Source organism: Sprattus sprattus (genome assembly GCF_963457725.1).
Source record: "Sprattus sprattus genome assembly, chromosome: 17".
Taxonomy (NCBI): domain Eukaryota; kingdom Metazoa; phylum Chordata; class Actinopteri; order Clupeiformes; family Clupeidae; genus Sprattus; species Sprattus sprattus.
In genome coordinates this window covers 24,772,900-24,800,849 of record NC_137915.1, presented here as the reverse complement: position 1 = coordinate 24,800,849, position 27,950 = coordinate 24,772,900, and the positions used below count along the sequence as shown (strand labels likewise).

Sequence of the window (27,950 nt, the reverse complement as noted above, 5' to 3'; positions counted from 1 at the left end):
GACCTATACTATGATCCCATGTGTGTATATAAAAGAGAAAATACTAATCATGCAGGCCTATAAAACAAATGCTGTAGACTAGACTAGAGTATGGCAGGTTTAACTGAGAACACAGGCACCCTGTCCAAATATCTAGGGACAACAAGTCTTGTAAGAATAGTGAGAATAGTTGTTTGTTTGGAACTTTCTTTTTGAATACTTATTGATCCTGATGTTAATAGGTCGTTGGATCCAAACTTGAGTTCATTTATAAGCACCGTCGGTAGCACTTTATAATAACCATCCCGTATAAATGGTTAATTGATGCTTTATTTGGCAACTATGATTAAATATTTGATAACTTATAAATCATATATTAATCATTAGTAGACAACAATCAATGGCTACTAAATGTATTATTTATGAATACTTTATCATCAGCTTATGAAAAACTAAACAATTTATTTATACTTAACATACCCCAAAATATCTGTTTAGTAATAACTTGATTACATTTTCTTTTATATTAATAAACTATTGTTTAAGCTGTAGCCAACTCTGGGATAGCTGCTTTAGATCGAACTGTCAGCTCAGTTCCACCAGCACCAGCACGCGCTTCCCCAAGTTTTTTTCCACTGTTGTATGCCCGCAGAACCTGTATGTCATCTGCATAGGTGTAATCTAAATAGCTATATAAAGGCCTACAATCAACTTAATAATCATTAACAGTAACTCAGTAAATCATTAATAATAATACAATATTTGCAATAAAAATGTAGTTTATTAATATAAAAGAAAATGTAATCAAGTTATTACTAAACACATTTTTGGGGTATGTTAGGTATAAATAAATTGTTTAGTTTTTCATAAGCTGATGATAAAGTATTCATAAATAATACATTTAGTAACCATTGATTGTTGTCTACTAATGATTAATATATGATTTATAAGTTATCAAATATTTAATTATAGTTGCTAAATAAAGCATCAATTAACCATTTATACGGGATGGTTATTATAAAGTGCTACCGCACCGTCCGTGAAACATCTGCAGCTTTGGTAGAAAACTCAGTGCAAAGAGCCGCAACTTTGTGTTTCCAGGCTGGTTGACAGTTTAGAGAAATACTATAAATCGGCTGAGGCCTGTTAGGGCGGTGCTGCCTGAGAGTCCTTGAATTAACAGGAGCAAGGTCTGAATCAGTGAATATATGTCTCCAAAAACTGAACAATACCTCTCTCTCTCTCTCTCTCTTTCTCGCTCACTATAGATTTTCTTTGCTATCAATTGCCCCTGGAGGTAATGCAGTGGGTTTGAAGCATGGTTAGATTGTGGATTTCTTTCTCTCAGGGAGTTTAATTCCTTCTGTGGTTGAGCGTTTCAGACCGGAGTGAAAAGAAAGGGTGGTGTCCCTGGAACAGTGGAACTTTAATTAAATCAAAGGAGATAGAAAGGCTTGACTTTGTCTGACAGGGCAGTAAATATTGATTATGGGTTAAAGGCAATTACAGTAATGGAGAAAAAGCCCTGAGCCAAAGTTGTCTTGGCCTGAAACGGTCTGCGTTTAGCACTAAGGCTTGGGCATGAAGGCTGAGATTTAAAAGTGCTGCAGCGTATTACAGGAATATGCCTCTAAGATGTCTCTGTGCAGGACAAGGCACTGAGCTGAGAGCCAACAAGGACGGCTTAAAGAAATTAGCCTACCGCACAATTACGAGCCTGATTAGCCGGAAATGAATCAAATTCTTCTGACGGAAACCCTCATTTAACAGATTCGCCCTGTACTGTTGTTATGTGAGTCAATTGGAAATAATACTGGCATCACTGCCAAAGTCTGAACATGAAGTTGGACCTCAAAGTTGGTTACGGATAAAGTGCACAGTTTTCTATTTTGACTATTTGTCTTGTAATTAGAGGCATATAAGACGTAAGGAGGATTAATAATACGTACATCAAGAACAAACTGATATAGATCAAGCAGCGCATTTGTTTTTGATTTGACACTGTGAGTGTTTGTATGTTGCGATGCTAAAAGGGACTAGTTTGGCATGTCTGCCAATGCAGGGAGGGGAGGAGGGACTCTTGGCCACGCCATACAGCTACAGATGGCTGTGGTACGGCAGATGGTACAGACTGTCCAAATGCTAAACTGTAGCTCACGCACACACTCGTGTACAACGTACACATATACACACACACAAACAAACACACCGAATGAGCCCTTTTCAGTTATAGCAAGCATTCCAAAGCATTAGCCAAAAATGAAATTCATGCTGAATCCAACATTGCCTGCTTCCGGCTCAATTTCCTGTTTCCTTTTTATTCTTTTTCAGTTCAGTACATCCTCTTTTTCACAAACAAACAAACACACTTGTGCGTGCACGCACACATGCACCGACATGCACACACACACGCACAGACATGCACACACACACACACACACTCATGCACACACACGTTTAGCATGCACTGACACACATGCACAAGGTAACACATACACAGAAAAACATGCCAACTCATTAGCTCACCTACCCACGGCGGTCCATAAGTACATTCTTAATGCACAATCACAATCAGTGACCTGAGTTCACATACCAGTTGTGCAGCTGCGGGAGCCATTTGTGGGAAAAACACATTTCATCATTGGTACTACTTTTGTCATTGTTCACCTTTGTCTGATAGTGGCTTTAAACTTCAGAATACACATTTAGGCTTGACTGACAAAAAGTGACATTTAGAAATGAATTAATAGCCAAGAAATTCAGACAAAAATGATGGCACAAAAATTCCCTCTGACTTTACTTCCTCCCAGCACTGTGGATCAGGTCTGTATATTGAACTGGTGGCCAGCAGCACTCATTAATATTGCCTATAATGTGAAAGCTAAGTGCTTGGCAGACACACTTGAGGCTTTCAATGGGAAACCGACTCCCTTGTGGGCTGTTTAGGACATCATGTTTCTGTTTCTAACATGGTATTTTTAGGACAGACAGTGACCCAAACTTTCCTCATAGGCCTTGTATATATTCATTATAATTTGTGATCAACAAATTATGGTGTTTTGGAGTTCTGCGCTTCGCTTACCATTTCTATATACTGAATGGGTGGCAGACAGTTACACAGCGGGTAGAGATGTGATTTTCAGATGGAGCCGTCAAGCTCTTTTAAATTTAAAAGGCACATCTACATATTGCCCTTTTGGCTCACATATTGGCACAGGCTGTCAGGGGCCTGCTATCAGTTTTAATCAGTGTTCGCCACTTCTGGATCAAAGACAGTGGTGGCAACCTACTGGGTTGAATTTTACAATTTAAACCCTCATTCGAGACTCTGAGATGGATTTTCTACACTCCATATCAGATAGCCATGGGTTTTGCTAACATGCACACACACACACACACCACCCCTTCCACCACTTGACAAACATCAATAAAATCACAGGATGTGATTCTGTCTATGTGCAGACTACAATAAATTATTAATTTGTGTGATCTAAGAGAAGTCATTGGATCTGTGTATTCAGACAGTATATTCATTTTTGATTACATATATTTACACTGGTTGTTGTTATAATAATGAAAATCATTATATCTATTGGTAGCAAGCAGGTTGACACTGTGAGCCATAGAGTGAGCTTGCAGTAGGGATATTTGCCTATTTATTTATTGTAGCCACTGAACTGTGGTGCTAACCTTACACTTAGCCACACGAAGTGCCATCACCTGCCCTAGTGATCACTGTTTTGTGTAACTAGGGACCTGGTCACAACATAGGTGCAGTGACAGGTGAAGTCATGGTAACTCTTGTCCTGAAACAAACAAACAGGCAACTTGAAATCTGATCTGATCTTCAGCTTTATGATCCTTTAGCCCTGTGAAACAGGCCGTCCTGAAGGGAAAGAAAGAGAGCACCTTAGTGAATGTTTCATGTTTTCTTATAACAGATGCTCTTTCCTTGCGGAGCTGTTTGGGTGGTCAGTGACTTCAGACCACCAAAATAAGGACTTCTAATGTCACAAGAGGACAAACACATTTTTGGGCTTTGCACAAATGCTACCAGGCCGTACTCCTGACGTTCACCCTTCATTATAATTCTAAATTGTTCCAAATTCTGGTGTGTAGAAAACAGCAGTAACAACAGACAAACAAATCCATTGCATGTGTAATACAAAAGCCAATTAGGGAGCTGTGCCATGCAAATCTTGCTCCCCAAATCCTCAAGAGGAATGCTTACAATGAGGCTTATAGATGTTTCCTTGGTAGCATGCCTGGCCCTTTCCCCAAGGAGTCAGAGCCCAGTGGGAAATGTGGTGCAGGTTTCAGCTCATTTTTCTTTAATGATAGGATCATGACAGAGTGTGAAGGGACACAGCACAAGTGAATAGTTAAGCTAAGCTTGTTGAGACTGTGGTTCTAGATTTCACAACCCTACACTGCACGAAAAGCAAGATTATCGGGCCCGTAAACGCTGTGATACACCCGCGAATGATGAGCATTCCTGGTTGATATCGGACATCCCCCCGAAATATCCCTCTGCCGCAAATTACCGGAATTTCCCGCAAACAGGCCAAGAGGGGAGAGGGGGGCGATGTGTTACATCTCACCTCCCGCTGACAGAGGTGTGAAATGCTCTTATTAGCATATTGACTGTCAGCAGTCTAGCCACACACACCCTGCTGCAGCCATTGGTTGAAAACGACAAGGAATTGAATTAAAACGTCTTGTGATGAGACGGAATGAGATTCTGTCTATTGGTCAGCTTTCAACTGACAAAACGTATCCCCTCCCATTTACAGCTATGTAAAATGTAGCCTACTCGATAATAATTTAATTAATGTTGTGTCCTGCGCTCTTCAGGTTAGTGGTACTGTGTGTCTAACCGCTTAGCCACGTTGCTGGTGAGATATTACCAACTGATATTACTGGGGGGGGGGGGGGGGGGGTTCACACCAATGTGGGCTTCTACGGCAATACACAGGGTCAAAAACTGTCGTAAATCCCACATTTCATGCAGTGCTAGTCAAAGTCTTTGTTTACAACCTCACTATGACATCAATAACCCTTATCTCCCTCTGGAACGAAATACTGTTTTCTGATTGGCTAATGGGGTGTACATTTAGTTCGTATAACCGGACACCTTAGGCCCAATTTACACTCAGGTTTTCGTGATGTCGGCGACATCTGCGCGACTTCTGTGTGTAGATGTCGGGGCGCATTTACACACACCGCAGGAAGTTTCTCAGTTTGCCTCTGTTGATAGCGATGTTGCCTAGCAACACTGTCTGTAATATGCCTTACAGATGTCGGGTCGCGTTTACACGCACTTTGAAGATGTCGGGGACTCCCACTGGGCTGTCGGGCGAATGGTACGGGGCTGTTGGCTGAAATTCGGCCGACATCGGCACACCGACAGTTAAATTTCAGTTAGACGCTGAATAAAGCTATCGGTGTACAGATGTCGGCTGTGCCGACATCGCGAAAACCTGTGTGTAAATTGGGCCTTAGACGTAGTCCCAGTAGAAAAGTTAAATCGCCGTTCCATATCAATGCTCTTGAATGGTTACCATTGACAACCAACGTAACGTTTTTTTCCTTCAAAAAACACACTACTTTCTTTTTAACGGGAGCACTAGGCTTCAAATTAAGAATTCATCAGGTTATTATGCATATTACGTTTCCTAAAGATAAAGGAAATTCTAAATAATAATAATAATAAAAATAATAATGAAAACATTTTTGGATGTTGTAAACAGGAGATAAGCGGGATAACGGCCTTCGAGCTGTCCAGTCGTGGAGTTCTTTGCCACGCAGCGTCCATTACCTTTGTAGAACTGTACAGCTCGTCGGCCGTTATCCCTTACATATCTATGACATCAATTACCCATAACTATTACAACAATAACCCATAACTATGACCTCAATAACCCATATCTATAACAACAATAACTCATAAATATCACCTCAAGAACCCATAACTGTAACAACAATAACTTCTGAAAGATGTAGGTCCAAACTTAAAGAATCGGACAACACCATGTCATAAGCTGTCTTTGGTCACTGAGACATTGAATTGGTTATGATCAAGCAGGCCATGTTGTTGGACCACCATAATATTTTGGTATGCAACACCATTATTATTATATTATCATGGCAAAATAATGTAGAATTTATGCCTGGCTATGGCATTCTCTATAATCTCCAACGACAAGACATCCTCTCTTTCATGGGAGAGTCCTCTATTTCAGTTCCTTTCTGTGTGTGTATCTTTACATTTTACATTAATATATGTGTATCTTTACATTTTTGTCCATATCTGTGTATGACATACCAGTGTGGGCTTGTATTTGTGTTTTTCATATCTGTGTGGGTTTGTATTTGTGTTTTTAATATCTGTGTGGGCTTGTTTTTGTGTTTTTCATATCTGTGTGGGCTTGTAAAAAGGACTGGACACGCCAACCCTGCAGTGTTTTAAGTCAATGCAGAAGCCTATCTGTGTAGTCGATCTGTTGAGTGTTGATTAAGCCTCTGTCCTCACTCCATTGGGAATGGTTTCGAGTTATCGCATCATAATAGGCAAATAATTTGGGTTAATTTTGAAACCACTGGACCACCCTTTAAACAATCAGCATTGATTTAAATGGTGGTCCAGCGGTTTCAAAATTATCCCAATTTTTCCCTAGAAGCGCAGACTGATATTATTGCTTTTCCTAAACCCTATTAGTTGTAAGGCAATAATGTCTTTGCCCTTGATGAATAAATGTACATATTCTTCTTGCCTCAGCTTCAATTCTTTGATGTTTGCTAGCATTGCTACTACAGTTTGCATCACTTTGTCTAGTTCTAGCACTGCTGCTTTTTTTGTGACTACATTGTAAAGAAATACTTAATTTCGATGTCATCACACTTCGCCACCCCCACCGTTCGCTGACTGGTGAGCCCTTCAGAATGGCCCATCATTTCATCTTATGAACATCAGTTGCAGACTATAGGAGCTGGGAGCAAAAGGTGGGCAGAGCAAAGCTAACATGATCCTGTTTTGGCCACACAGTTGTTTTTCAATATCAGTAGTCCATAGGTCAATGAACTTGGTCTTTGCACAGCCGACTTCAAACAATACATTCAGAAAAGCTCTAAGAGGATAGTTTAAGAGCAAAGTGGTAGGCCCCAATCCCGCTCGCAAGATAGACATGTGTTGAATTATGTTAACTGCAATTATGAATTAGTCAGATTTAGCAGTGGGAGAAAGAAGTGACTAACTTTTGCAAGACGCTGAACAATGATGTGTTTCTACAACTCATGCAACTTATAACTTTTCAAAACAAGAACAAAGTCCAAACAAGATATTAAGAATGAGTTGCCAAGGAAATTAAATATTATATTTGTCTGGTGTTTGTTTTGGTTTTTTAACCCCGAAGGAAACCAGAGGTTTGAAACCGGATCCAAAACAGAAAATCATCCAGCCTATCCACCATCTGGGACAGGAGTGGCAGCAGCAGACTGTGGTGGGAGTATGAGAGGGACACGCCAGAGGAACAGATGACTGACCAGTCAGTCATCTTATCCATCAGCCACCACATGCCGAGGAGGACTCTGAAAACTGGGACACGACAACAAACAAACAAACACGAAACAACAAAAAAGGGTGTGAAGTGTGTGTGTGTGTGTGTGTGTGTGTGTGTGTGTGTGTGTGTGTGTGTGTGTGTGTGTGTGTGTGTGTGTGTGTGTGTGTGTGTGTGTGTGTGTGTGTGTGTGTGTGTGTGTGTGTGTGTGTGTGTGTGTGTGTGTGTGTGTGTGTGTGTGTGTGTGTGTGTGTGTGTGTGTGTGTGTGTGTGTGTGTGAAGTGTGGAGTGTGGGGAGGATTTGAGGAGTTCATTCACTGGGTAAATGTGTACTTGGATTTGAAGAGCTGCTTACAATGGACACTTTTCATTGTATGTTGTACATTTGTGCTATCCATAAGAATATCCATAGTGTAATGTCTGATCAAATAGATCCACCTGAGACATCCTTGTGGATTCCCTTGAAGTACACCGCCTGTTGTAGTAAGGTTAACTGAGTTGATAGTGTTTCCTGTTTGATCAATTCAATGGCGTGGATGAGACACTAGTGGCTCAAGGTCATGTCAATATCACTATGTCTGAGGGAGAGGGGAGTTATATATATATATAAAAAAAGACCAATTCACTGTTTTGAAGTTTTCCATGCTTTGTGTAATCCCTACTGCAGGAAAAATGTATTTGGGGCGCAGACCAGTTCGAGCCCTATCTCATAGAGCTTGCTGCCCCCATCATTGTTAAGCCCTCTGGCATACTTTTTTGATTTAACGCTCTTCTCTGGTTCAATTCCAAAACTCTGGAAATCAGCCTTCGTGAGTCCTCTACAGAAAGAAAGAGACAAATGATTTGAATAACTATTTACCTATCTCTAAACGCCCATGTCTAGCAAAGATGTTTGATGGAATCTTTTGTAAATGAGCAGCACTTTTTTTTTACTTTCTTGTCTGCAAAAGCTATTTAACTTCTAATCAATCTGGGTTCAGAGCTGGCTGCTCTTGATAGTAGGAAACATCGTTCAGCTCTGTTTATTTTGACACTGTTAATCACAGACTAATTCTGGATAAACTAGCTTCACTGGGTTTTGATGATGCATTTCTTAAATGGTTTCAACACCTCTCTGATAGAACAGTGTGTAGTTGCTACAGGGTTGAATTAAGACATTTTAAGATACAAATTTTTAGGCCCACTGTTGTTTACATTGCATATTAAAATATATCTGTGTCGCAGTAGTCAAGTGCAAAGTACAAATCTATGTAAATTATATTATTATTTATCTGTAATAAGCTGCGTAACATTTTCCATGGGCATTTGACTGTGTGCAGAAATCCTTAAAGCATCTCAGATTGGTCCTAAATGAGTCAAAGACTAAATATATGATCATTGATCCCATTCCTACAGTATTCCTTCCCTTAATGGCGCCTAAATTGTGACTGTTACAAATAACAAATACCTGGGCATTTGGCTAGATGATAAACTATGATTTTAAACATATGTGTTTAAGCTCACACCGAAGGTGAGAACTACACTGAGTGCACTGTACAGGATCAAGTCATGCTTCTCTCTACAACAGAGTGACCATTATTCAGTCAACTATAATTTCGATCTTAGACTTTGGTGATATTGTGTATAGCCCCATCCGCACTGAAATCACTAACTCTACCACTCTCTATGTTCTATTACTGGACTTTATCACAGTTGTCTATGTTCTATGGCTAGAACTCATCACTGTGAACTATACCAGAAAGTGGTATGGTCTTCTCTCAGTCTTTTTGTCCAATCTATTTGTCATCAAACACACACAGGAATTTATATCCCTTCAAACTTACTGTGCTTGGCAAATTTGGCCTCTAATATTTTTGCACCTAATACATGGAACAAATTACAAGAGGTATTGCCATTAGACCGGTTCATGGCCTCGTTTCCCGAACGCGCACTTAGCCTAAAAAGGACTTGAAATCGTTCGTAAGAGGAATCCTACGTTGCAGACCGGTTTCCCGACGCGGCACTTAGCTTAAGTTTATCTTTCGTTGAGAAGAATTCTATGTGTGGTCAGGACCAGTAGTAACTTCACACTTAGCGATGCAATCCAGTAGTAACTTCACACTTAGCGATGCAATCCACCAGGGGCGTCGTTCGGCCTATTATAGAAGAAATCCAAACGATGTTTCTGTGTCTAGCACATCATGAGAATGTCATTGTTTCACCTGCCTATTCCCATCAAAATAGAAATAAAGAATATTGAGTATTTGAAAATAAAGATTAGGCTATACAAAACTAGTGCAGTGCCCGTAATAATTATGCATTCTGTAGTGTTAGCAGACGTAGAGCTGTTGGGTAGTGTAATGGCAAGACATATTTGCACTCCACATAGGTACAGGTTACACTGAAGTATTATTGTGATGCATGTTTCCTTTTCATTAAGAAATGTGTTAATGGTAGCCTTTTTGAAGAGTTACCAACAAATAAAGTTTGAGATTATGTAGTGGATGCAGTTGAATATAGATGTCAACGTTGCAGTCTAAACTATAAACTAAATGTCATAAAGAAAGAAATTATTTAAAATGAAGTTATGGTTGAAATAGGATCACTTCACAGGGAACACAGTTTAAATACTCTGCTGGAGATGGCGTTACTATCCCCGCCCCGAATTCAGTGCACAGTGCACGTTCGATGCACGCATAGGCTAGCTAATTTCACAGCAATTAACGTAAACAGGTTAACGTGACGTAAACAGCTCCTAAGAGGTACTTAAGAACTCGTGCACGTTGCGCTCGTGCACCTGACTTTAAGATGATGTTCGGGAAACGCTCGTAAGTAGAAAGTGTTATTGAGTCTACGATGTCGCCAAAATCCACGTAGGCCGTTAAGATACGTCGTTATCGGGAAACGAGGCCCATGTCAGTAGACCAATTTTAAGGGAATGCTGTGACATGGTTATTGTTCTGGGTTGATTCGATGTATTCGTTATTTATTTGATTTTCTACATTTTTTTGTTTTCATTGTTGTTGCATATCCTTCTTAGCAGACCTGTTTGTTATTATTTGGTTTTTATTTGACTTCTTAGCCATTTTATTGCTTTTATTGTTGTTGTTATAATGTATATCCTTTTTTTCCAGACACATTTGTTAATTTCATTGTTATTACTGTCATCGCTATATCCATCTTTTTTTCTGAAAGCACGCTCCTAGGAATGAGAACTCAGGGCATTACTGTAAAAAAAAAAAAATCTTAATTCTCGATCAGTCTTACCTGAATAAACAACAGAACCTAATTTATCTGGTTGAAATCATACAGGGCCAGTCTCTTCTGGATTTAGGGTCTCCAGACTACTTACAGTGAAAACTGAGCGGGGGAGATATAAGTAGTCAAATGTACCAGAAGTTACCATACAAAATTAAATTAAGTAAACATACTTAAGTTATCATACTGACTTAAAAGCATACTAACTTGAAGTCAGATAAAGAGCTCTTGTGGGTAACTTTCAGTTTGACCTGACAGCCAAGATTTGAAGTCAAACCATAAAAGCCATACATCCAGACAACAACTGATGCTGAACACCCCTGTCTCCTGTAGAGTCTTTAATGTCTCTGAACACCCCACTGTCTCCTGTAGAGTCTTTAATGTCTCTGAACACCCCACTGTCTCCTGTAGAGTCTTTAATGTCTCTGAACACCCCACTGTCTCCTGAAGAGTCTTTAATGTCTCTGAACACCCCACTGTCTCCTGTAGAGTCTTTAATGTCTCTGAACACCCCACTGTCTCCTGTAGAGTCTTTAATGTCTCTGAACACCCCACTGTCTCCTGTAGAGTCTTTAATGTCTCTGAACACCCCACTGTCTCCTGTAGAGTCTTTAATGTCTCTGAACACCCCACTGTCTCCTGTAGAGTCTTTAATGTCTCTGAACACCCCACTGTCTCCTGTAGAGTCTTTAATGTCTCTGAACACCCCACTGTCTCCTGAAGAGTCTTTAATGTCTCTGAACACCCCACTGTCTCCTGTAGAGTCTTTAATGTCTCTGAACACCCCACTGTCTCCTGTAGAGTCTTTAATGTCTCTGAACACCCCACTGTCTCCTGTAGAGTCTTTAGTGTCTCTGAACACCCCACTGTCTCCTGTAGAGTCTTTAGTGTCTCTGAACACCCCACTGTCTCCTTTAGAGTCTTTAGTGTCTCTGAACATCCCACTGTCTCATTTAGAGTCTTTAGTGTCTCTGCTCTAGCAACACTGTGGACAGTTGTTTGCTCAGAGTCCGTACAATTGTCAGCAAATGGAACATTTATTGTACAGCCTCAAGGAAATAATACCGGTACCGTAAATCAAGCCCATCTCTCTTCCACACACACACACACACACACACACACACACACACACACACACACACACACACACACACACACACACACACACACACACACACACACACACACACACACACACACACACACACACACACACACACACACGAACACACACACACACACACACACACATTCTCACCACAGATGGCTGAAGCCCCTTTGCTGGTACCCCGTTGGGATATCGCATATAAACCCTGCCTACTTTAGCTGGTTGTAGAGGGAGCCAGAGTGTTGGCTGTTCTGAGGAAGTGTGGGTTGTGATCTAGTTATTTCTGTATATCATATCTAACTTTTATCCCCTTGTCTCCTTTCCATCTGCCGTTCTCTTTAATCCACTTTGCTATCCATCTTTTTCTCCCACGCACAGGTTCATGTCCTGTGCTTTCCTCTGAACTGAGATGAAGGGCTTGACAACATGGGCCATTTATGATATTAAAGTCTCCCAAGAAGTGTAGAATATAAAATGTATTAATTTTACTTTCAAATGCATGCTTACTACCTTCATTGTGTAGTAGCCTCCTCTTCCACATGTATTCCACTGTATGTGGTCATTCGTATCATCAGCCAGTTATGCTGGACATGCAAGTCATCATCCTCTTGGTAATGGTCCCCAGTGCCAAAAGTGTTCTCTATTACACTGTTACACATATTTAATTACTTTTACAAATACTTAATTACTTTAATAACTGCTTATTATATGGCATTCACAACTGAAGGGAATGAATACATTTTCCCATTCTGTATGGGATTCTGTGACGTGTTTTGGTGTTGGTATGGCTGTTTGAGACACGCGTGCATATTCATTCATGTGCAGTGTCTTTGTCAACACTTGTTTTTTCCGCTGTATTAGCAAAGTCTAAAGTAATCAGTCTGATATTTACTGATAGAGTCATGCTGACAGAACAGCAGCTGCGCTTACTCACGGGAAAACAGAGGGAGCAGACAGCCCTCATTCATAACTTGACATTTTCAGTTTTGAACGTGGGAAGATGTAAAACTTCTGAATGAATAACAGAGAAGATATTTCTGTATAAAATGTAAGGCAAAGATTATAATAAGCTATTCTCTAGAAATATTTGAAAACGCTTGACAGTGTATTTAGATTGGTAGGATGCCATGTTAACATTCCTTGTTCTCAGGTAGATAAGGGATACTTGGCGCCCTCTGCTGGGTAGGGCCAACAGCGCTTCAATAATTTGGGTGGATATGATATGTGTGACTGTGTATTATCTTAGAGTCCTGCATCCCATGGATGCATCGTCCGGCTGTTTAGGCCTGCTGGGTCGACGTGAGATGGGAGGCGATGGGAGGAGGAGGAGGTGGGGTGGATTTTGCGCTGATAACACAGCCTGGCTTCAGATCCAACATTCCGTGACGTGGGTCGCGCTCGGTTCAGTGTGTGTGTGTGTGTGTGTGTGTGTGTGTGTGTGTAAGAGAGCGAGCGAGAGAGAGAGAGAGAGAGAGAGAGAGAGAGAGAGAGAGAGAGAGAGAGAGAGAGAGAGAGAGAGAGAGAGAGAGAGAGAGAGATGGTCTGTTGTGTGTTGGGGGGCGGCGGGGCTGGGTTTGGAGACGCATGCGCACAGTGGTGATGTATGGTTGAAAACGGATCGGGCAGCTATGCCGCGGAGCAGCCGAGGCGGAGTATGTAGGAGCTTATAGCAGTGCTGTCCGCAGGCGCTGAAAGACACCGGCCAGTCAACAAAGAAAGCGAAGAACACGATAAGGGCCTCCTTCGAATTTATGCACATTTTGCCAGTCGACGAATTCTCAGTTTGGGTAGCGAGGGACACATCTTCAGCAATGTTTCCAGCCGCTTGAACGCAGGGAATTTATTCCTCCTTTTTTATTTACATTTAATAAAATAACCAAACAATACACGGCTCGCAATGATTTTGTTAGCAATCAACACTAGAAGACATTCGAACAATCTTTGTCAAGAATCGCTTTGCTTGCACTTCATTCTGTGGATTTTAACGTTATGTGTGGTCCACGCAGAGGAGCGACCGTTCAGTGTGGAGGTAAGGAGTGGACAAAAGGTCACTTCCCGTGTCTCGGTCCCATTAAAGGAAAATAAGCTTTATATCTCTAACATTACGAAAATCAAGAAAAAGGTTGACGCTTCGTGGCATGAAATCGAGGCTTACAATGAGTTCTGTGTTTAAACCCGTCTTGAGCGAAAGGTTTGCCTTCAGGAAATGGAGGGACTGGCAGTCCTGGTACCGCTCAACTCTCGGTTCACAATTTTACCCGGGATTATCTTTCTGTGATTCAGGCTGCACTTCCACGACAGGTGTGTTTATGCAAGAGTGCAAAACTCTCGCAATACCTTTTATTTTAAGCTGTGGTAGGGAAAATCAGGCGGTGGCAGTGAAAACATCTTCAGGCAGACATTGCTCTGGTCATATGAGTAGGAGGGACCGAGGCCGAAATAGAGAAGACAGTGTTCAAGTTTCGGCAGCCTGAAACACACAAACTTTGAGCGACCGTTGCTTTTTTGTCTTATCGTTGCTACCGGTCGCTAGTTTCCGTCTAACTTTCTTCGTAAGCGGGTTCCACTTTGAAACATCTTCTACTGTGTGGTTGTATCGATTACATTGAGTCTTATAACTGTTATTGTGTAGACACGTCCGAGTTTGCCCATTTAGCTCAGGACTTTTTTTCTGTGTTGCCTACTTCTGTCTGTTAGTTGTTTGATATAACATTTTGAATCACTTTTGTAGATGAACTGAAATATAACGGGCAGCTTATCAAGTAGCAAAATAGATTTAACAGACATTAAGAATATTCACAAGTCAGGGAAAGTCGAGTTACGTCTGAGTAGGCCTATAATTGAATAGTGCCTGTCATGTCTGTATAATGAGGCCAAGAGGACGGACTGGCTCTGCAGGTCAGTATAGAAAGGGAACTGGAGAGTTCTGGCACGAAGAAGCCCACCATACTGTGTGAAACAGGACAGAGGGCACTGCCAGTTAAACACCAGGGCCTTCCCGTCTGCTAGAGAAAGCTGTCATTATCACCATAACCCCCTGTGATATGGAGATGGGATCCAAAACATGCTCAGTCGTCTTAAGGTTAAGGCAAATACAAACCAGATTTGCATTGGAAAAAGACACTTGAGCTTATTTGCACACGCCAGCTAACACATCAGCCCTGAAGCAAGTACTAAATGAGGTTATAACCAACAGGAAAGAATCCATGTGGGATGTGCATGCAATGAAAGGACTGAGAGAAAGACAGTGGAGAGACAGATATATTTATACACTGTGCTACTCTCTGATGTTAAAAATGGATGTGGGCTGAGAGCAAAGAGCTTTATTGGCGTGGTTTGGCTGAGGGTTGGTTGGTTTGGCTCTGGCAAAGGCGCATATACAGTACACTCACACTCACACACACACAGACAGAGGTTAGCCAGAGTCAAGGAGGGAAAGGATGAGCCTCTGTCATCCAGATGATCTGGTCTGGTGTCTGGTGGGAAAAATAAACGTTTGCTTTATTTTGTAGAAAGACTGTGTGGTGGGGACTTAAGTTGGAAACGTGTATTTGTGCCTTGTTAGACAGGTGTGTGTCTGGTGAGTAATATCTACCAGTAGGAAAAGTGGTAGAACGTTCATGTGTTTGTGGTTGAGAAACTATTGTTTGTATTGAGACGACTTTACGTGTGTGGGGTTGTGAGAGAGAGAGAGTGAGAGTGTGTGTTGAGCGTTGTGAGTGAAAAGGCTATGCATGTGATAAAGATATTGTGTGTGTGCGAGTGTGTGTGTGTGCGAGTGTGGAGGGCATATGGTTTGTATGTGAGTATTGTAGGGAAACAGTGGGTGAGTGTTTGTGTGTGGCTGGTAGCCAGCGGATCTGATCTCCTCTCTCATCTCCTCTGTCACAGTTAGGAGCTTCCCCATGCTTTGTACTCCCTTGTGTGTGTGTGTGGGTGTGTGTGTGTGTGTGTGTGTGTGTGTGTGTGCAGTGCGCACGTCCTTCTGGGTATACTTTGGCTGGATAACATAAAAACGTCTTAGGTCAAGATATGAGCCATGTCTACTGCACATGAACTGTCTTTTGAAACACATTCTCGTGTACTTAGCCCCTCCATCTCTCGCTATGATGTGTGCACCATATTTGTGGCACACACTGCTTTCAGACAAACTAACACATACAAGTGTGACATACATGGTACTGTCTTAAACACAAGACAGCCGCACACACAATTCTACACTCCCCCCCACAACACACACACACACAGTACTGTAACAGACGCTCCTTTAACAAACACAGGTCTATCACACAAGGCCCTTCATACACACACACACACACACACACACACACACACACACACACACACTGCTGTAGTGCCTCTTTTCATTCCCCCTCCTTTTCTGCTGTTATACACTCAGGCCATTCACCTACAGAGGAAAATATTTTCGCAGGGCTGAAAATGTGAGCGCTGATTACGCAAGACAGAGTGAGGGGTGTTTGAATGTGGAGGCGAGGGTGAACATAAACTCTGATTTCATCACTATTTCTAAATATATATTATTTATTATCTATGTATATATTATAACTTTGAAATGAGCTGTGAAATGTGGAGAAGACGAGTGGTGTGTGCTAATATACTATAGCAGTATAGATGACACCCACTCACCTCTGCAATAGTGACTGGCAGTTATGATGCTTAGCTGGTGTAATCGTATGACCATTGGCAGTGGCTATATCCCAGATGTCTGTAATGCTGACTGTAACAGTTATCAGCTGCTGAGGTGACTGTAATGACGGCTGCTGAAAGATCCATGTGCATTAGTGGGGATGACACAGGACGTGAGAACCACTTGGCTATTAAAAACACTTTGACGTAGAGAGCAGAGCTGGAGTAGCAGTGTGGGGATGAGGTGGGGTGATGTTATAACATGTGCCCTTGTGCTGGTCCTGCAGGGTGGTTACAGTGTGTCTGCATTTAAGTCTGTCCTTCTTAGTGTCTGACCCTCCTCTGGAGAGAGACCATTTTGGAGAAACTGTTTCCAGGTCGTTTGGGTCAGGTTTGTGCCAGTCAAGCCACTGTGGATATCTGGAATCTGAATCAATAAGACAATTAGGGCATTGATTATTTTTTATGGTATTACTTATTGCATACTAATTGACTCGACAGTCAGCTTTGTTTGTCGATGAAAGTTTAGATGTTAATTGCGCTCATTTGCGCAAAATGACATTTTTAGCAACGTTCTGAAATTTCAACTATTGATTCTGTGTGTGTGTTTGTGCCTGTGTGTCTGACAACTTAGTTCTTCACACTGTTGGATGAATGTCCTTGTGAATAATTTAAGCCAGCATGATCACTGTTAGATAAATACACACAGACACACCCTCACATACCAGTGCATGCCAAAACAGACAAACACAAAATAACCAACACTAACACCAACACATTGATACGTTATTTGTCATCTCTCGATCTAATCTATTTGAGTAGTAGTTATCATTCTGTTGCCATAGCTACAACTGACCTGTAGTAACATTGGGCAATGTCAGGGAGGCATTTGCCACGTGCGCTGTTGTCATGACAACAGCAACCTCCCATCTCTTTGGTAATGATATCTTCACGCACACCTTTTAGACTTGACTTTGATGTTCTCGTCTGTGCAAATTAGTGCTCTTTTCACCTGCAAGCCTCCTGTGACAGCTGGGGATTTATGTCATTTCACCAAACTCAAGAATGCGCGTGTGTATTTGTGTGTGTACACATGTCTGTGTGTTGTGGTGCTTGCATGCTCACAAGAGAAAGTACATTTGAGTCAAGAGCTGACAGATTAAAAACGGCACACGCATGTGCATATTGATTGTTGATGCTTACGTCAACGCCAATTGTTTGATACCAAGTGCTTGAGGACAATTTATCTGCCCTGATTGCATATCCCTGCAGGGGAAGAAAACTGCACCACCATCCCAATACATCCAGAAATCACTACCGGGACAAATATCTCAATTTCCAAATCTAGAACTCAGGAGCACTCCCCACCCTCAGTGACTCCGAGCAAATTTAGCCTCACGTGTAGTTGTATGGGTCTAACAAGCAGCGTGAAGGTTAAGATCGACGTCCTGTCCTGCGTAAGTGAAACGCAAACCTGTCGCGACGCCAATGACATAAATGAGAGTCCCTACCTCATTGTCTGTAATGGCCTCGGACAGTAATGGGTTTCTCCATGTAGCCACTTTGCTCGTGCAGAGTTGGCTTTTTCCTAAATCAACCCATGGCCGAGTAATCATTTCTATCCCCATTTCCTCAAGCTAAGTTAATGAAAGATGAAGAGAGGAATGTGTGTGACACAGGTGTCGAGTTGCCTTTTTTTATTCCCAGACATACTTAGAGTAAAAATAATTTGCAGGGGCTTGTAATGTGAATCAGTTCAGCCAAAGAGGGAAGAGAACATTTAATATTCTGCGTAGAGTGGATGCTCTGTGTGTTTGACAGGGTTGATGAGGAGGAAGCAGAAGGCTTGCAAATATCTGTGTCGCTTAAGCTCAGCTGTCTGCTGGTCAAGTGGTCCTCATCTTGGTGGATGTAAGGTATATTGATACAGCCCTTACCGAGGTGGACTGAGCTTTCAGTGTTATCCTGTAGCAAGGCTACAAAAATAATAATAATAATAATAATACATTGATTTTATTTGTATAGAACACTTTAAAATACTATAATATCTCAAAGTGCTTTACAGGGTAAAGCCATCTCCTATTGTAGGCCTGTCTCCTATTGTAACCTGTGACAGGTGTTACTCCTTGTCTTCGATTGTAAGTTCCCACAGTATTTACATCCAGGCCTCTCACCACTATTTCTCTTTACAACTGATGCACCTCACAACTGAGTTTACACCCAGTGCCTGTTACAACTGATTTGTTTCACCTCTACCTCACCTTTTGCCAAATGGGGGTTGCTATGCACCCCGTTTACACTTCAGACCTGCCACACAAACAGTCCCACACCTGATTCCTGCTACACTCAAACCCTTTAGCTTCGCGTCTACTTGTAACAGATACAGCTGTTCAGACTGTTACCTCTGTTTATGTCTAGCATATACCTTTGTCACACCAGATTTGGGCTGTGTTGGCCTTGATTCATCTGGCTCCTGTTCCAGGTTGATCAACCTGTTATTCCTCAAGCCTTGTTGTGCTGTAAACATCAAACTTCAACAATTTTTGCAAAGTTATACCATTAGGCTACGTCTCACATAAGACTAAAGCTCCTTTCACCTTTCAGCTGTTTCCTCTTTAACACTGAACAAGTTTTACTCATGTCAACATTAGCGAAGCGATGTGTCTTTAGCTAGTCTTAATGTGCCTCTTGATATTGTGACCAATGAGGGGGAAAAAAGTCACATATTAGGTTTAGGCTTGCGAAGATAAAAAGGGCTCATCCTCATTGAGTAGATACTCAGTGGGGGTTTTATCCTGTCCATGTTTGCACAGCACAGGAGGTTAATGTTTTACACACATATTTACTCAGGCAACTGAACCTCCAACAGAAACCTCTTCAACATATTACATCTGGCACTGTTTATCACAGTCTGAAATGGCAATAAGTGCATTGTTTGCTTACACATTACATATATTCACGTGTGCACACAAAGCTCTACACACATACATGTGCATACTATGTGTATGTCACAATGTTTCACACACACACACACACACACACACACACACACACACACAGCACAGTAGATAAACTGATACACCCACACACAACTCAATGACCTGCTGCAAAGAGGAAGAGAGATCCTGTTTTTCTTCCTCCACGCTTTGCTGTGATCAAATACTAAAATGGATTAATCAGCATCACATGAACATGTGTGTGTTTGTGTGTGTGTGTGTGTGTGTGTTTGTGTGTGTATTTGCGAGCGTGCTTGAGAGAGAGTGTGTGTGTGTATTTGAAGGAATCTCTATAGTTGTACGGTTATGTTTAACAAGATTAGTGTCAGCTATGTGCAGCAGCAGCTTGTGTGAGTGTGTGCACGTGTCTGAGTGTGTTTGTCTATGTGCTTGTGTGTGTGTGCCTGAGTGTGTTTGCTTGCATGTGTGTGTGTGTGTGTTTGTGTGTGTGTGTGTGCACGGTGGGGAGGGATCCAATGAAGCTGAAGTTCAGTGGGGATTTCCCAGATCAGCGTTGTCCAGATGTAAATTGTAAAACCACCCCTTCAGCTTTGCTCTCTCCTGTTTTGGTTGGCTTTCACACACAAGCACACACACCTTGTAACCTACTTTTACTCACTCTGGCACATACTCTCTATCAAAGAAGTACTCAAACACATCCCTACTGCAACCCACAACAGAGCTTCTTAATCTAATCTATTACACTTAATACTTATTACAGTCAGACAACACCCTCTCTCTCTCACACATACACACACACACACACATACACATGTCAGCTCACTCTTGAGCTGTGTGTTTTATGCCTCTCTCTCTTTTAAGTCTCTCTTTCTCTCTCTCTCTCACACACACACACACCGCCCCCTGTTGATCCATGTGCTGTGTGTGTTTTGCAGGCATGGCTGCAGCGCTATGGTTACCTGCCCTCGTCGGACCCACGTGTGTCTCTGCTGCGCTCGGCACAGACACTTGAATCTGCCATCGCTGCCATGCAGCGCCGCTACGGCCTCACCGTGACGGGGGCGCTGGACCAGAACACCATCGAGTGAGTCACAAACACACACACACACACACATGCATACTACACATACACCCCACACGTAAGATTGCATACATGCGCACTCACAAATACACACACACACACACAAACAAACACTCATGCAGACTACACATACACCCCACACGCAAGATTGCATACATGCACACTCACAAATACACGCACATACACACACATGCATATACACACCCAAAAAGAGACACAACTCCACAGTCTCACACTCACCCATGCACAGACAGTGTTATGATATTTCCACTGGTACTTCTCATGGTGTGGCTACTCAGAAAAGCAAAGACCTGCATTGACATAGACTTACATTCTCATATACACATACACACACACACACACCTACATATACACAAACACACACACATACATATATACACACACACACACACACACACACACACACACACACACACACACACACACACACACACACACACACACACCACAACACTTTACCACACCCATAATCAAAGGTGTTTATGTATATGACACATTCTGACAGACAGGAATTGAAACTGAATATGAAAAATAACATTACTTTATCAATGAAATGGCTAATAATATTTGATACATCTGAAGGACATTTATGAGGTGTATTCTCATCAATTTCCGTATTACTGTAACAAGGCATAACAGGGATATGCATTAAATGATACCAGATAATTGTCATTATGCACTCATTTTAAGTAAACATGCAGATACGTAGACACAAAAAGTAATGAATGCATGGAGTTGCACACATTCATAAATGCATAGAATAAAAATATCCACACCCATACAGAGACATCTGCAGGCACACACCTTCAGCACACAAGTGTCTGTTTTCTGCCTGAAGCTTGATATCTGCCGTATCTGAATGCTGTCTCTCTTCCTTTATGCTGCTTTGTTATGCTGCAGCTCTAATACGTTGAGGTGAGGCATCTTTCTTTTCGCTTCTTTGGAGTCTCACGAGTTAGGTTTACATAACAGGGTGTGTTGGAAGGTCAATAAATGGGTGTTTTTGTGTCTGTTTTTGGAGCAGGTTAGTGGCGTATTGTGTGTGTGTGTGTGTGTGTGTGTGTGTGTGTGTGTGTGTGTGTGTGTGTGTGTGTGTGTGTGTGTGTGTTTGTGGGTGTGTGGGTGTGTCTGTGCCAGTGTGTATTAGGCTAGGATAGTCGAACAGTCCAGCTCTGTACAAACACCTCAGAATATGCCTTCTCTACTTTTCCTTTTCATGTGTCTAACTTTGTTCCCCCCCCCCCCCCTCTCTCTTTCTTTTTCCCCCCCCTCTCTTTCTCTTTCTCTCTCTCCCTCTTTCTGTTTCTTTGTCTCCTTCTGTCTTTCTCTCTCAGCTGGATGAAGAGGCCTCGGTGTGGTGTGCCAGATCAGTTCGGGGGTGCTTCCAAATTTAATGTGCGGAAGCGACGCTACGCCTTAACGGGACAGAAGTGGCAGCACAAGGACATAACATACAGGTACAATAGTATTTCCCACCAACACAACATGGCATTATCAGTTGAGTGTACAAACACATTAACAGACAGTTAGAATTCTTCATCCAGTCACCATGTTTGCACTTCATATCATTTTCAGATATCAAAAGATTGCAATAGTGAGTGAAACTGACTACTGATTTGATTATCTTGACTACTGGACTGAATATCAATGGAAGTGAAAGAGACTATGGTCCACAATTATCTATTCCATGCGGCTGTTGCTGAAATAGACTGAAATGAACCCTTGGACTGCACTGGACTCCGTAATGAACAATTACAGATATCAAGTCATAACTCATCAGGGAACTCTTCAAAAAGATGGACCTCCATACCTCCTATTTGATTTGCACATGCATAGCACATTGAAGAGAGTGGGCAGATTCCCACAGTAGTCTGTTTGGCAGGAAGTTAGCAAAAACATTTCAGCGGTTTTTCTCACATTTACCCTCCAGTCAGACCCACTCAAGTTAGGGTGAAATAATTAAAGATGATCAAAAAAGCAGTTTTCACGCTCAGAGTTGGTTTATAATGTCAGGCTTGTGACGCAAGGCCTCATTTAAGGTTGAGAGGAAGAATCGAGTGGTTCGCGGGCATTTTCTTTAAGGATGCGAGAAGACGGGGGAGAGAGAGAGAGTAAAAAAAAAAAAAAAATGTAAATGGTTTGAATTGAAATATCTCAAGCCAAGAACCAAATCCACAGTAAAGCAGTGGGCTGTTGATAATCCTTAATTAGAAACTTCCGCGCTGCCCCAGGGAGAGTGCTAGTCCACCAGCGCGAGGCACTAGCAGTTTTAATTAGATTTCTTTATCTGTCCCTGCATGACGGCCTGACTCCCCGCACTCTGCTCCTGCATCGTGAACCTCAACATGACGTGGCAGAGTGACATCTACCTACAGTATGACACACTGTAGAGTGTAGTGTAGCGCACAACCAATAGTCTTATTGACAAAGGTCATCATATATTAGAATATAATGTGCATAGTGTAGTTCATTTAGCAGTTGCGTAGCAGTGTGTAGTTGTTTTATGTTAGACTCTAGGATATCCCAGTGCATTCTAGTCTTATTTAGTGTATTTTTACGGGAAAGCTGTATTGCCGTGGCATAATGCAAGGATAATATAGTGTGGGAGTATAGAGTATAGTGGATATATTGCTGTTTGTCCTTAGAGTGTGTGCTTGTGTCTACTACAGCGTTAAGAACTTCACGCCAAAGGTGGGTGAGACGGAGACTTACAATGCCATCCAGCGGGCATTCCAGGTGTGGCAGAATGTGACGCCTCTGCGCTTCAAGGCCATACCCTATCGGGATCTGGAGCGCAGCAAGAGGGACGTGGACATCACCATCATCTTTGCCTCCGGTTTCCACGGAGACAGCTCCCCATTTGATGGGGAGGGCGGCTTCCTGGCTCACGCCTACTTCCCCGGGCCGGGCATTGGTGGGGACACACACTTCGACTCAGATGAGCCATGGACTCTGGGAAACCCCAATCACGATGGTAAGAGTAGTGTGTGTGTGTGTGTGTGTGTGTGTGTGTGTGTGTGTGTTTGTTGTGTGTATGTGCATATGACGGTGTGTTTTTCTATGTGTGTGGATGTGTTTGTGTGGTGTGTACATGCATGTGACCATGCCCTCAGGTGTGTGTGTGTGTGTGTGTGTGTGTGTGTGTGTGTGTGTGTGTGTGTGGGGGGGGTTGTTTCACCTCACAGCTGGTCCTCTCAGAAGCAGCCTTCTGTTAGACTGCATTCCATCTCTCGCCATGCCATTACTGGACCTGAAAACTGTCTCTGTTTCAGGCTTTAAGTTTCAGAAAGGCAACGCTATGATATCTGTTTTTAGAAAGGTGCATTCATTAAATGCTAAGATCACGAAGCTTACATCTACTTTAAAATTCCACTTTCATTTGCAAATTCATTTGGCAAAGTACTGCACCTGACCTTATATTGAGTGTTCTCGCTCTCTCTGTGGGTATATACACAACACTTGTGAGTGTGTGTGTGTGTGTGTGTGTGTGTGTGTGTGTGTGTGTGTGTGTGTGTGTGTGTGTGTGTGTGTGTGTGTGAGTGAGTGAGAGAGACAAAGGGTAGTGAGTAAGTGTGGAAGTGTGAGAATGAACAGAGAAGTAGAGAACAGCTGCGTGTGAGGTAATTAGAGCTTTCCATGGGTCTGTCACTCACTGCGCTCCCACCCCCTTGTTCCTCTGGATTATAGAACACACCCACATCTCTCTCTTCTCTCTTCTTCTCTTTCTCTCCCTCTCTCTCTGGCATCATAGAGCACACATCTCTGTTCTCTCTCTCTCTCTCTCTGGCATCATAGAGCACACATCTCTGTTCTCTCTCTCTCTCTCTCTCTCTCTCTCTCTCTCTCGCTCTCTCTCTCTCTGGCATCATAGAGCACACATCTCTTTTTCTCTCCCTCTCCAGGCTCTGTATTTGTCCTCCCCTCTCACGTCTTTCTTTTTTCTCTCTTTTGTCTTACTCTCAGTTTTCCTTTCACTGTCTTATTCTCTCTGTATTTATTCTTTCTTCCCTCTTCTACTGGTTCTAATTGAGTTTCAATCCTTTCTCTCCTTCCTCTCTTTTCCTCACTTGTATTGATTGCGTTGTGTCATCATCATTTCAAAGAGTCAACCTTCTGCTACCAAGGTGAATTATAGTTGACAACACAAACAATATTCCCTTTCATTCAAAACACACACACACTGCAGGTTAGGAGTAGCACTTTGATATATGTGTGTGTGTGTGTGTGTGTGTGTGTGTGTGTGTGTGTGTGTGTGTGTGTGTGTGTGTGTGTGTGTGTGTGTGTGTGTGTGTGTGTGTGTGTGTGTGTGTGTGTGTGTGTGTGTGTGTGTGTGTGTGTGTGTGTGTGTGTGTGAGAGAGAGAGAGAGAGAGAGACCAGATCTAGGTTAGAAATGTGTTATGTACCGAACTCTCATGTCTTTGTCCCCTGATTCTCTCTCTGTACTTCTTTTAATCTCTTTCCTTCTTTTTCCTCTCTTACACTCTTTTGTGTTTCCCCCTTCCTTTTCACTTGTCCATCTTTTTTTCTTTGTGCTCCCTCTTTTCAGCTCATTTTTTCCTTGCTGGTTCCCTCTCTCTCCCACTCTCTCTCTCTGTCTCTTTCCTTCAACACATGTCTTTCTGCACTCATGCAGGAAATTGAAATTCCAGGCTAGTATTTAGTTTCTCCCTCACTAATGCTGTATTGGAGGAATGTAAAGAATGGACCTATCTGCAAAGGAAACACTGGCACATAAATACTTTCATGCACTTTGGTATATGTACACAAAAGGTGCTCTGTGTGTGTGTGTGTTTAAATGTGAGAATGAGTGTGTAAGCCAGAGCTGAGCATGGGCAGTACATTGTGTGAGTGTCTATGAGAGAGAGTGTGTGTGTGTGAATGTGTTCAAATGTAAGCATGAGTGTGTGTGTGCTTGCATTAACATAATTGTACATCAAACATGTGTGCTTATGTGTGGTCTCTGTATCTGTGTCTGTCTGTCTGTCTGTCTGTGGGTGTGGGTGTGTGTGTGTGCGTGCATGCGTGCGTTTGTGCATGCTTGCTTCCTTCCTTCCTTCTCCCATCTCCCTCCTCCTACACACCCCCAGCGGCACACACACCTTTGCGGAGCCTCCGGCCCTAAGCTGAGGGGAAGGGGAGAGGAGAGGTGCGGCTGGCGAGACCGGCAGGAATCCGAGCACTCAGCGCTCTCACTTTCGCCACACTCCCCCTCACTCCATCTCACTCCCCGCAAAAACACACACCCTATTTGTTTTAACATCTCCAACCTTAGCAGATCGCCGCTATTTTCACAGCTTTTGCTCACACCCTCACAGGGGCCTTCAGCTCCCCACTGGAGACATGTAGTGATGGTCTACAGGCCTGTAGTTATGGCTCCCCACTGGAGACATGTAGTGATGGTCTACAGGCCTGTAGTTATGGCTCCCCACTGGAGACATGTAGTGATGGTCTACAGGCCTGTAGTTATGGCTCCCCACTGGAGACATGTAGTGATGGTCTACAGGCCTGTAGTTATGGCTCCCCACTGGAGACATGTAGTGATGGTCTACAGGCCTGCAGTTATGGCTCCCCACTGGAGACATGTAGTGATGGTCTACAGGCCTGTAGTTATGGCTCCCCACTGGAGACATGTAGTGATGGTCTACAGGCCTGCAGTTATGGGTCGCCACCTATAGTTAAAACTGCATTTCAGTGGTCATGATTACTGGCCTTTAGGCTACAGGTATTTAGTGAAGTTAAGTGATCGTGAGTTCTGTGGTTTAGGTTTAAGCCCAGTAGCGCCACCTAGTGTTCAAAAGTGATTCTCCTCTCTCCTGTTAGGTCAACACTGATGTTGGGACTGACTATGTGAGTTTGATGTTGAGACTGAATATGTCCATTGAAGCTATGCTGACACACCCTCTTTCTGTTATTGCCATCAACGTCCCATGCACATCCTGCCATGATTTGGCTTCATAAATGTACTGTGAAATGAAAGCGCACAGTGTCCAAGTGAATCGGGAGAGGAGATCAGAGTTGCTGATGTGGCTGTGTGTCCTTCTGTATGGTGTGTGTGTGTATGTGTGTGTGTGTGTGTGTGTGTGTGTGTGCGTGTGCATGCGTGTGTATGTGTGTGTGTGGTGTGCCTAAGTACTGGGTTTATTTTCAGTCTGGGTTCAGGCTGGTTCCGGACACTGGGCTCAACAGTCTGAATGCAGGAGCAGAGAGAGCAGACTCAGGAGAAATGGAGAGGTGCTGAGAGAGAGAATGAGAGAGGCACAATAGAAGAGTGATTGTGGGGAGAGGAGAGTGAGGAGAGTGAAAGAGGGGCCGAGTTCAAATCAAACAATTAAGAGGCGGGGGGGAGGGGGCATCCGAAGAAAGACAGCCTACACAAAGACAGAAAGAAAGAACGAAAGAGAGCGAAAAAAGAAAGAGAGGAAGGAGAAAGCAATAAAGAAAGTAATGGAAAAAGAAAGAGAAAAGAGACGAGGTGCCGCAGAAACAATGAGAGAACGAGAGCCAGTCGTCTTCCTGAGCCAAGCTAGTCAGTCCTCCACCCCTGAGCATCCATCTTATTAAGTTACCTCCTCCAGTCCTCTAGTCCTCCGCCACCATCTGCACTTAGCCCAGCTTGCCCTCTGCCTGTATTTCAAAACTCAACCAGCTGTCCTGTGCAGGCAGGCCCAATCCAAACAGTACACATCCTCTTGTGAGAATACATCCCATCCAGCAGGAGCCTATATTCAGCTGGAGGCCCATAAGGCTTGTGCGGGCTCATGGAGAGGTCCTGGGCATCATCTGCAGGCATTTGGCGGCTTGGAACCGATAAGCGGGCTGAGAACAGATTGGCGTGTGTGTCACGGCTGGCTGCCTCCCCGATGACTGAAGACGAGGGGCTTTGCCAGGGAATGAGGAGACTGGTGAAGGACCAAACATGGGCTCGGCCCACGAGTGGCGACAGCCGCCATGGCGTTCAGGGAAAAAGCTGTCTGTCTCTCTGTCTCTCTCTCTCTTTCTCTCCCTCTCTCTCTTTTTTCGCTCTCTTGCTCTCTCTCCACCTCTTTGCCTTTCACTTGAGCAGCTCCTATATTTATCCTCTTGCATGTGCTCTGTGTGGCGCGTCTCACACAGCACGATATGGCCCAGTGATCATACTATTCAATCTGAATAGAAAGAGAAGCAAAGAGATGCTATTTGTGTTTTGCCCATTGAGAGGTGTGGCGCTTGTGTGTGTGTGTGTGTGTGTGTGTGTGTGTGTGTGTGTGTGTGTGTGTGTGTGTGTGTGTGTGATACTGTATGCCATGCTTAAGATACACAATCAGTTTGAAATGGGTGTTTGATGATGAGTGTTGTGTGTGTGTGTGTGCGCTGACGTCCACAC

General features: G+C 42.9%; 1 protein-coding gene across 1 annotated transcript in view; it reads left to right on the top strand.

The window, feature by feature from the left end:
• The first annotated feature begins 13,601 nt into the window (after positions 1-13,601).
• The window catches only part of mmp16a (matrix metallopeptidase 16a (membrane-inserted)), a 22,973-nt gene continuing 8,624 nt past the window's right edge, over positions 13,602-27,950 (top strand). The window contains exons 1-4 of the mRNA XM_080855649.1: positions 13,602-13,909; positions 20,420-20,568; positions 21,921-22,043; positions 23,256-23,560. Of these exons, the coding sequence (XP_080711775.1) occupies positions 13,778-13,909; positions 20,420-20,568; positions 21,921-22,043; positions 23,256-23,560 (709 nt within the window). The 5' untranslated portion in view covers positions 13,602-13,777. The remainder of the gene's footprint in view (positions 13,910-20,419; positions 20,569-21,920; positions 22,044-23,255; positions 23,561-27,950) is intronic.